The sequence below is a fragment of the Mytilus trossulus genome, chromosome 7 (genome assembly GCF_036588685.1).
Source record: "Mytilus trossulus isolate FHL-02 chromosome 7, PNRI_Mtr1.1.1.hap1, whole genome shotgun sequence".
Lineage (NCBI taxonomy): Eukaryota > Metazoa > Mollusca > Bivalvia > Mytilida > Mytilidae > Mytilus > Mytilus trossulus.
In genome coordinates, this window is record NC_086379.1 from 36798223 (window position 1) to 36810294 (window position 12072).

General features: G+C 29.7%; 1 protein-coding gene across 7 annotated transcripts in view; it reads right to left on the reverse strand.

Annotated features, from left to right (window-relative positions):
• Positions 1–1746: 1746 nt before the first annotated feature.
• Positions 1747–12072, reverse strand: part of LOC134725018 (cell death-inducing p53-target protein 1 homolog) — a 46391-nt gene continuing 36065 nt past the window's right edge. For 4 of the 7 annotated variants that reach the window (XM_063588479.1, XM_063588478.1, XM_063588476.1 and 1 more), the window contains one exon: positions 1747–2573. In XM_063588479.1, the coding sequence (XP_063444549.1) occupies positions 2465–2573 (109 nt within the window). In that variant the 3' untranslated portion in view covers positions 1747–2464. Of the gene's footprint in view, positions 2574–4799; positions 7391–12072 lie in introns of those variants that run through there. The other 3 variants (XM_063588480.1, XM_063588477.1, XM_063588474.1) reach the window with 1 other exon arrangement.

The following is a 12072-nucleotide window of genomic DNA, read 5'->3' on the forward strand; positions in this document are numbered from 1 at the left end:
GTATTACTTGTATGAAATGATTGTAAAGGTGTAATTCTCTGCCTTTCAGGCCTAATGTTCATTTAACCTTGATCTCATTTTCATAGTCAAAATCTTTGATTTGTTCACTTATCAGACATTATAAGCAGCCACCTCAGTAGAGTGAAATTTTTCACAACTTTTAGAGATTGGGATCCCTCTACAGATTTCTGATCAAGATACCTGGTGTTATATCTGTTGGTGATTCTGTAACTAACGGTTGTATGATAAGTTGTTCAATTTTTTCTCATTCTGAATACTGGGTATACATAAAATACAAAAAGTTTTAGCAAGTAACAATCAATTGATCAATTAGTCCTATATAGTGGAGTGGTGCACATTCCTGCAACATGAGTTAGGCCTTGACTTCATTACCGTGTTTATTCGGTTTCATCTAATGACAAGACCATATCAAATTTAATATATACAGACTAACAAAATAAACTGAGAATTTTTGGGTTAATAGTTTTATTGTTATTTATAATAAACAATTATTTGCATCAAGTGACATTCAAGTAACATTATTAAGATCTTTTTCTCAAAATTAAACCAAAACACATCATTTATATTCTTCTTTGTCAAATAAAATAACCAATATTGGTACTTACATTTTTAACAGAATAAAGCAGATCTTTTTAAAACATTGTGAACATAAAAAGTAAAAAGGATGCCCAACTTCAAATTGATAAGAAAGTTTCACTTCAAATTCAAAGAGTTTTGAACATCCTTTAAAGTACATACCTGTAGTCTATTTAATAATTGACAACTGGGACTATCATACTATATTAGTACAATAATCCCAGTTGACTTTTTTTTCACTGGACAGGTATTTGACTAACTATGTTCTTATTTATAAATTAAAATTTAAAAAAATATAATGCTGACTTCATTAAAATGAACAGAAGGCATCTTTCTTGTTTCAAAACAACAATGTTAATGCTAAATAATATCAAACAATTATAATGCTGGTTACTTATTCAAACCATAAAATTCAATTCTGGATTTCTTCAAAAAGTAGGATACATTTTACATTTTTCAGTTTTCAATCAAATGGATTTCAAAGTTTTAAACTGAAAGGGGTGCTTACAAATTACTGGTAAAAATATTTTGGCTCAATCTAACATTGGATTACATGACCTTAAAGATGTAAAAGAATATGGTACACAAATTAAAAAGATATTTACAACAACCATTTAGTATTATGGGTTTAAGTGTGTAAAAATAAAAATGGTAGTGAAAATAAAATGTTTGTGTATTTAATTTAAGGCTGGTCTTAATTTATAAACAGCAATTGCACTTATCAAAGAGAAGGGGAAAAAAAGAAAACAATCATCTATAACATGGATATAATAAACACAACATAAATTAAGTATTTTGGCATATTATATTATATTATATTAAAACAACTTTTCATTTGTACTTATACTTGATTACTGTAACATTCTATTGCATAGCTGAATTCATAAACATACATTTATGTATTTCTTTTTAATTTGAAAGTACTGTGGTTGTATTTTAAAATATACAAAATTTTTATCACTTTCTAATGAAAAGTTGTTTTTTGATTTGTTTGTGCCATTGGGTTGCTGTCGCCTTGACATATACTCCACATTTATATTAAAGTGAACATATACTTTTTTAAATTGTTATTTGGATGGAGAGTTGTTTCATTGGCACTCACACCACATCTTCCTATATCTATGTAATATAATGGTATACATTTTTCAACAACAACAAAATAATATAGATTTACATAATGTTTGCATTTTAGATTGCATTTCAAGTAACATGATATTTTGCCAATGAATAAATATAACATTTTGAATGATTATAATAACAAATGATTTTGATTATCTTTTGCAGACAAGAATAATGGTTAAGACCAAAACTTGTCAAAAATTAACATTGGAATCTATTTCCATAAACAATTATAAAATTTCTAACAATTAAATCTGCAAACCATGGACCATAAAATAGTCCCTGAATACCTTCTCCCATTATTTCAAACCTGATTTTGATTTTTGCTGAGTGAATTAGAGCCATTCTATTTAAAATGAAAAAAGCACTCTTTTAGGAGGTAGAGAATAATGATCTCTAAAAAATCTAAATATTTCTATGGGATTAATAAAAAAAACACTACATCACCCCTTTTACAATCATCAGATCTTCAAAATAATAAAACATAAACATGCAATGTAAAAAGAAGCCATACAATGTGTAAAAATTACCAATCATAATAATATCATATTAAAAAGAATAGAAATGTAAATGTAAAATTAAATATCAATCAATTTATCCAAAAAAAATGGAATGTGTCATTTTACAACAAAATGAGGTTAATAAAAATTAATAAAAGCATAACGTCTAATAATGTAGTTCATTTGCATTCCCTTTCGATCTTCATTCTGGCCCCAGGTCAAATCATTATCAATCGACAGGTTAATGTTTACATTCTGTTCCATTTTGAAATCACCTGGCGACAACTCGGACAAGTATGGATGACATCCTTACAACCATCCACACAGAATGGGATAAAACAACATCCAAGATCACATCTGCAAATCGATAAAAAAGTTTATATTAATATTGTGTGGCTTTATATGAATCATAAGGAGATATTATTTAAAGTGTATTGAAGTTGATCTTAAATTTATCAGAAAACCATCACTGACTGGGCCAAAAATTGGTATGATTCCCTACAAGACAACTACATGTAACCACCAAATACCAAAATGCCATGGATGTTAGCAACAACAGGTTGATGTACTGCCTTTAACAATGAGAAACACCTATTCCATATTGCAAGTTATTGAAGCCCCAATAAAGCAAATGAAAACAATCATGTGGGATGTTCAATGGTTTATTTATGTACAAAAAAAAACAGCAAAACCATCAACAACAAAATTATTTATTTTGTAAAAAACATTTCTGTTCTCCTTTACTGTACAAAATTATTTTCATATACCTGTGTAAATTATTCTATTTGGCAAAATTTTGTTCATGGTTATGGTTGTTTTTCGAAAATTGTTAAGCATATTACCCCTTGTTTTATTGATGTTGTATTTACATTGTGTCATAGATCAAATTTATTCGTTCAGTGTATGTTTGTGTTTTTATGTCTCTTGATTGAGTTAAGCCATTTCAATTGATATTTTATACTGTGTCTTTCTATGATGTGATTTTCAGGTAAGGGTGAAGGTTGGTACCTAAAATGTTAAAACCGGCTGTATTTGTTTTCACCTGTCCTAAAGCCAAGTCATGAACCAGATTTCCAGTGGTTGTTGTTTGTTGATGTAATTCATAAGTGTTTTTCATTTTTTTAAGATAAGACCGTAAGTTTTCTTGTTGAAATGGTTTTACACAAGTAACTTTTTGGGGCTCTTCATAGCTTGCTATTTGGTGAGAGCCAAGACTCTGTGTTGAAGACTGTACTTTGAACTATAATGGTTTAGTTTTAAAAATTTGGACTAGGATAGAGGGTTGTCTCATTTGCACTCTTACAACATCTTTTTGTATCTATAAATGAGCTTGATTTGTAAAAAACAACCAGCAGAAACAGTCAAATGAGAAAAACACTTGAAAGCCTGAATTATTTGCAAAAAACAGTCGAATGATAAAACAACTTGAAGACCTTATTTATGTATCGTACAAAACAATCAAATGAGAAAACCAATGTCCTGATTATGTACAAAACAGTCAAATGAGATAACCATTAGCCGGATTTATCAACAAACCTGATTTATGTACAAAACATTAAACAAAATTAAATATGATACAGAGCATCAAATGATCATTTAATAGCAGGATCTTGATTTGGGACAAGATTAAAGCAACAACATAATCCTTTGTTATCTACTGCTCACTTATGATACCCCTGCCGACTAAAAGTATATGGTAAACAGGAAGTTGTTGAGTGATGAATCTAAAAATGCATTACACAGTATATCTGACTCATATAAACACTGAAATCAAATTCCAGAAATCCTTGCTTGTATTGCAATTCCTGAGTGACTAATATTTTCAACTTGTCTGTTTATGTTTAAAATAATGTAAGTGTTCATTAAACAGGTATCTGATAACCCATCACAGGGTATATCAACGGACTTATATAAACCCTGAAAACAAATTTCATAAATCCTGGTAATGTAGTTCCTGTGAAAAATGTGATGAAAATTATCAACTTGGCTACCCATGTGTAAAATGATACAAGTGTTTGGTAAACAGGAAATTGATGAGCGATGAATCTGAAAATGAATTTCACTGCATAGCTGAACCAATAAAACCCTGACACCAAATTTCAGAAATTCTTGCAATGAAGTTCCTCAGAATGATGTGATGAAAAATATTCATGGGATGGACAGACAGACTGAAGGACGGACAGATAGGGGTATAACAGTATACTGCCACTTTTTTAAAATGGGAGTATTTATAAGCATTACACAGTATAGATGACCCTGAAACCAAATTTCAGAAATCATTGTAATGTAGTTCCTGTGAAAGATGCTAGGAAAAATATACATAGGACAGACAAACGGAGGTAAATCAGTATACTCCACTTTTAAAAGCAGGGTATAATAATCCAAACTAATACCTTGTTATAGATACATTAAAAAATGTCTGGAGAGAACTACCATCCTTTGGTAGGAAAACTGACAATTCTTAGCACCTGCCAGAATTCAAACTAATAACCTGTTGATAAGCTAGTGATATGGTTGTTCTACTACTTTAGTGCAGCAATAAGCAAATCATTCTAGGGTCATTAACTATTAAAACAAAACAAAACAAATAGTATTTTTAATGATGATAATGATAAAACAAATCTTTTTTTTCACAAAGAATACAACTACTTATAACATCTATAATATAGTAACATACATCAAAACATGTAATTTATGAACATGTATATCAATTGTTTCAAAAACAATATTGTGGACCTTTAAAACCATTTATAGTTTAAGATTTTTAAATTCTTTAAATTTTAACATATTCATCATTTGAAAAAAAAAATTCAAATAAAATATAAACAATCTTCTTAAAATAGAAAAATTCAGATAAAATACAGGAAAGTGGAGTCTTAAATTTGCTTTAAAATTTGATCTTAAAACCCTACATAAAAAATGTTTTGCCTGTTGAGAAATAAAACTGCTTGCAGAAAATTTAAGACAAAACATGTATAGTATTACTGACAGATTAAAACAATTATGTATAATATATGTATAATAAAATATAACAACTTTTAGTGTGATTTTGATATCATGTTAAAGCTATTCCACAGAAAAATTATACAGAAAAAATATGGGGGATGTTCTTTCTCAATCCCCTTACAATCTTGCAAATTCCTTAGTAATCTTGATGTTCTCCAAAAAATATTCAAACCATAACTACCTTTCCACTGCACATCACTCATCAAAAAGAATCATACTGTGGATTCATTATTATTTGTTGGATACCAATTTTCATGGATTTCGTGGGTACAGTGGAACCACAAAATCAAATGTTCAATGAATATCATCTTTTCAATATCCACGAATATGCAAGTTTTCAGCAATCCACAAAATTTGATACCCACAAAAATAAATGAATCCACAGTATATTTTTTTCCTGGATTAGGGTAAATGATAAAATGCATTATAATAAACAATATGTTTCTGTACATTTAATGAAATAAAATATTGATGAAAATCATCATCTATGAACTATAGATAAAACTTGTTATTTTTAATGTAAAAGAATAGAATGACACATGGTTTCAAGGATAACAGTCTTAATTCAAGATTCTATTTCAATCTATGGTTACTTATTCTATAAAATACTAAAAATTGAGACTTTTATTTTCTTTCTTTCGTTCATAATTTGTTTTTATTTCATGAATTTTAAGACTGAAATTGAAATATTTGGCAGAAAATAATTTTCATCATTCTTGAACAACACAATGAAAACTTAACTTATTAAAATAGGCAGTTATAACTAAAAAAAAAAAAACACACTCAATGGTTAAATTTAAAAACCATATCACAAAAGAATTATAAAAAATTAATGAAATAAAACAAATGATATAGATATGCATAACAAATCTTTCAATCTCTTAATTAAATATCTTGAAAAGATTTTCAAAGTAATCATAAAATAAAATCTAGAGATCTAATTTAAATAAATTTGATAAAGAACCAACATTTTTTTACAGATAAAATAAATGCAAGGCAAGACATAGGAGCTTGTGCTCTTTTATTACAATATATGATGTTGGTCTCATTGGGGTCTAAGCGTGATGAGGGATTGCCGTTATTTGTAAGCTTGACACGTGAAAGTCAAATTATTGTGTCATAAAAACGGGAAATGAGGTCTAGTTGGACCCAGGAAATGACAAAAAAATGAGAATTGCTTACGGATATAGTGTAAGAGGGATACGGGAATCTCTGTCAAAACAGTAAGTGGGATCCGGGATCGGAACCCCCCAATGAGACCCCCTATGATTGTAACTGTATCGGCAGTCATAAAGAAAGATTGTTGATTGCAGAAGCACATGTAAATACACAATGCTGAGATCTAGTCTCTATCCATTTTTGAATTTAGTGCCTACAAATTCAACGTGTGGTCCCTGCACAGATTAATAAACAATTTGCCTTAATGACTGCTATAATATGAACTCTTTAATATAATTTGTACACAATATTATGACCTTATTATGTATAGTAACACAACCTTTTAAAAAAGCCTCTTACACATAAATAAAGCTTGAAGAATTTTAAAAAATATATCTTCTAAATAAGAAATTATAGTAATTTCAATGCCTGTTAATCAAACAGATCTTTTCTTAATAAGAAATTAGAGTAATTTCAATGCCTGTTTTTCGAACAGATCTTTTCTAAAATTAGATGCCATTATATATATATATTAAAATTAAATTAAACTAATAAAATTAGTTAATTTGATGCCTAATGGTATTAATCTTGTTGATCACTCTTTCAAAATGATGGAATGTAGATACAAATTTATTTTCTACGATTGCAATTTATAAATTTGAATAAAATTCTAAATCAATTACTTAGAGTGTAAATGGTTACAAATGTATGATGATCTTCTATTTGTTATACTTTAATACTGGAAATGAACAGAGACAAAAGATCTAAAATATACCAAAATTAATTTGCATATTGGAAAATCACATGATGACAGATAAGATTATATTTTGATGTCTACTGAAATCGTTCCTTTAACCATTTTCACTTTTCCACTTCCTGAAACTGCAGACTACATCCTTTGTTTTTACATTCTGTTCCAGCGACTGATAACCTGTTTACAATTTGGACATGAATGGGTTACATCTTTGCAGCCATCAACACAGAATGGGATCAGGCAACATGGCCAACATCTGAAAAAAGAATTATTTATTAGTAATTAAACCTAATCATTGCTAGCATTTTAAAAGAAGAATAAAAATGCTAAAAATTACAAATGTAATGCGTTTTCAACTTTTTTATTTGATCAGGGTTAAATCTTTACATTTTGTTGGTTTCAATTTCATTTTCAACTTCATCCATTGAAATTTTTTAATTTTCTTATCATTGATATGCTTTGCTCTGAAAATATGGTTTGGTTTCTAGCAAGGTTGTTGCGATCTTTGGGTATGAATTTTAAATATCATTTTGAAATATTTATGCATTTCAAAACTTTCGTGGTTTTTTTAATAATAATTTTTGAAATATTTTTTTTTCTAAAATTTCCTTATGCTTTTGAAATTACTGTTGTCATTTGATCGACAGACAGGGAAATTCTTACTAGAGGCTCCAGTCATGCTTCAGTGATTCCCTTAATAATCAATCTATTTTTTGTGACGAAAGGGGGCCTAGGCCCCCTGCCCCTCCCCCTGATTCCATCTATGACCTATGATACTTATTATCAAACCACACTTATTATAACCACAAATAACCAACTCCTCTGATGAATAATATAGAAAATGCAAGTTACAATGGTGAACACATGATTCTGGTATAGCCAATTAAAGTGGTGGGGTACTTAAAACTATTTTTAATTGTACAAGCAGAGGCAATTTTAGGGTGAACTGAAGATGGCTCCCTTTTAGGAGCTTCTTATATGATAAGCACAATAAGTGCATAGTCTTTTTACAAGTATTAAACGTTGGCTTCCTAGCTATATATAGCGTGCACTTCTTTTCAAATCCTGGATCCGCACCTACTCAAAGACACAAGCCATACAAAAGTAAAACATAAAGCTTGCATGCAATAACATGTGTAAATTTTATTATATTTGCATGTAACAGGACATCTACAATAAATCACTCTCAGTTATATGACCTTGAAAATTGTTTTACATTGTATTATCGGGGCCTTTTATAGCTGACTATGCGGTATGGGCTTTGCTCATTGTTGAAGGCGGTACGGTGACCTATAGTTGTTAATGTTTGTGTCATTTTGGTCTTTTGTGGATAGTTGTCTCATTGGCAATCATACCACATCTTCTTTTTTATATTGACATAAGGACATCTATCTTGATATTTTTTATTGGAACTTATGCTCACTTGCTGTTGACCTTAATAAAATTACGTCAATTATCAGTTTACAAGGTTTGTTTACCTTTCCCTTTATATATATATTGATGTTTGATCGCATATCATTTTTTCACTGAAGGCATACAAGGTATCAACACACACAAGACATTGTAGTAAAATTATAACTACTATCAAAATTCATTTTTCCATCATGAATAAATATCTGCTTCTAAAATTGGCAAGGATAATTTCACTTTTTTGCTATAAACAATTTACAATCTGCCACTAAAATGGGTTATACTTAAACGCTTACTTCCCGGAAAAAAAATTGTAATTAATTGCTTATAAGTTGTATTTATTGAGTTGACATATAAAATAGCAAAACTATAGTGTGCAAGAATATAGTAATATATATATATATGGATAAAGAATATACAAATATATAAATTGATAATAGGAAGCAAAGAATAAATAATGCAGAAAACTATTACTAATATTTAGATCAATTTTTCAAATTTAAAATGTGTCAGTTAAAAATATTTATTAATACAATAGAATTTGCCGTTTTTAAGTGTATTACTCATTTTGTATTTATAGGTAAACATTTATTTTAGCACATTACGCAAGTTTGGAAAGTTTAAAAAAAAATATTTCTTTTGGAGTTTCACTTTGTGTCCATTTTTCCAAAGTCAGTTGAGTATATGTTAAACATTTTATATTTCTCTTCTATATATCTCATTTGATACATCATTCCCCTTTAAGGTGGTATGGGAGTCTAAAATAAAAATGATAGAATTTGTTCATACTTTGCTGCCAAAACGTAGTATCTATTGATATATGTTGAAAAGAATAATAAAAATGATAGGTCACCGTGCATTTTCTCGAGCTACAGGATGTGACAAAATGACAAATTTTGTATGGATTGTACAGGAAAAAACACCATTTTGTGATTAGAAACTAAACAAAATGATAGAATTGTTAAATACTTAAGGAAAAGATAGCTTTCAGACAATGCTTTGAGAATATCAAAAGAAAAGATAGGGTAACTGTACGTTTTTCTGGCTAAAATACCAAATAGGAAAATTCCATGTAGAAACCTTCAGAAAATGCACTGTTTTAGAGTTACCTCCCCTTAAAATGCTAATTTGAAAAAATATTAAAACAACTAAAAAACAGATGCTCCGCAGGGCGCAGCTTTATACGACCACAGAGGTTGAACCCTGAACGGTTGGGGCAAGTATGGACACAACATTCAAGCTAGATTCAGCTCTAAATTTGGATTGTGATTAAATAGTTGACACAGCATAGGTTTCTGACACAGAATGAATATGGTATAATGAACTTAAAATTTTGTTTTGCCCTTGAGCAATTCACTATGCTGTTGAATATTAATCCTCTCAAACAATGTTTGAAGAAATTTTCTTTTTATTTATGAAATTTCAAATGAGAAAAATTGACCCCCCCCCCCCCCCAATTTTTTTTTTTCACAATCCTTTATTCCAAAACTGATATCAATTCAAATATCTAATGGAGTTTGCAACCATAATTACTCATTTAAATATTAAAATGTAAAAAAGTGCTTGTTATCACTGAATGGTAAAGATTGTTTTAATTTATCAGTTGGTTACGTACAATGTAAAAGTGAATATACATAGTATAGTGTATAAAACAATGATTTAAGTTGATTCAACTACCTATTCTAGACACAGAAGGATAACTCCAATTGAAATTCTTGCTATTACCCAATATTGTGCAATTACATATTTCTTGCTATTGCACAATACTGTTCAATTGAAAATACTTGCTATTGCACAATACTGTGCAATTGAAGATTTCTTGCTATCGCGCAATACTGTGCAATTGAAGATTTCTTGTTATTGCTGAGTACTGTGCAATTGAAAATTTCTTGCTATTGCACACTACTTAATATAATAATTTTAGATCCTGATTTGGACCAACTTGAAAACTGGGGCCATAATAAAAAATCTAAGTACATGTTTGGATTCAGCATATCAAAGAACCCCAAGATTTCATTTTTTGTTAAAATCAAACGAAGTTTAATTTTGGACCCTTTGGACTTTAATGTAGACCAATTTGAAAACAGGACCAAAAATTAAGAATCTACATACACAGGTAGATTTGGCATATCAAAGAACCCCATTTATTCAATTTTTGATGAAATCAAACATTTGATTTTGGACCCAAATTTGGACCAACTTGAAAACTTGGCCAATAATTAAAAATATAAGTACATTTTTAGATTCAGCATATAATATCAAAGAACCCCAAGGATTCAATTTTTGTCTAAATCCAACTAAGTTTAATTTTGAACCCTTTGGACCTTAATGTAGACCAATTTGAACAGGACCAAAAATAAAAAATCTACTTACACAGTTAGATTCGGCATATCCAAGAACCCCAATTATTCAATTTTTGATGAAATCAAACAAAGTTTAATTTTGGACCCTTTGGGCCCTTTATTCCTAAACTGTTAATACCAAAACTCCCAAAATCAATACCAACCTTCCTTTTGTGGTCATAAACCTTGTGTTTAAATTTCACAGATTTCTATTTACTTGTACATTTGTACTAAAGTTATGGTGCGAAAACCAAGAAAAATGCTTATTTGGACCCCTTTTTGACCCCTAATTCCTAAACTGTTAGAACCAAAACTCCCAAAATCAATCCCAACCTTCCTTTTGTGGTCATAAACCTTGTGTCAAAATTTCATAGATTTCTATTTACTTAAACTAAAGTTCCTGTGAGAAAAAAAAAAAAATGCTTATTTGGGCCCTTTTGGCCCCTAATTCCTAAAATGTGGGGATCAAAACTCCCAAAATCAATACCAACCTTCCTTTTGTGGTCATAAACCTTGTGTTAAAATTTCATAGATTTTTATTACTTTTACTTAAGTTAAAGTGCGAAAACTAAAAGTATTTGGACAATGACGACGACGACGCAAACGTGATAGCAATATACAACGAAAAAAAGAAAAATTTTGCAATCGTATAATAATCAACATTTGCCAAAATATTAATATTTATAAGTTATATTCTTATAAATTGGTTCTTTTAAATGAAAATTCACATTACCGTAAATATTTGCATTCCTGCATCAAATTTTGCTAACTTGATAGAAAATCTGGACCTTTGGTTCTCTGTTTTTTACAATCCAAGATGGAGGAAGACACCCATACCACCTTAAGGGCTTTTTATATAATTTACTAGACCTTTTTCCCCTATACATGTATTTGGTAGACCTTTCTCCCCTTTTATGTGGGTTGGTAGACCATTCCCCTTTTTTTGTGGTTTGGTAGACCATTCCCCTTTATATGTGGGTTGGTAGACCATTCCCCTTTTTATGTGGGTTGATAGACCATTCCCTTTATATGTGGGTTGGTAAACCATTCCCCTTTATATGTGGGTTGGTAGACCATTCCCATTTATATGTGGGTTGATAGACCATTCCCTTTATATGTGGGTTGGAAGACCATTCCCCCTTATATGTGGGTTGGTAGACCATTCCCCTTTTTATGTGGGTTGATA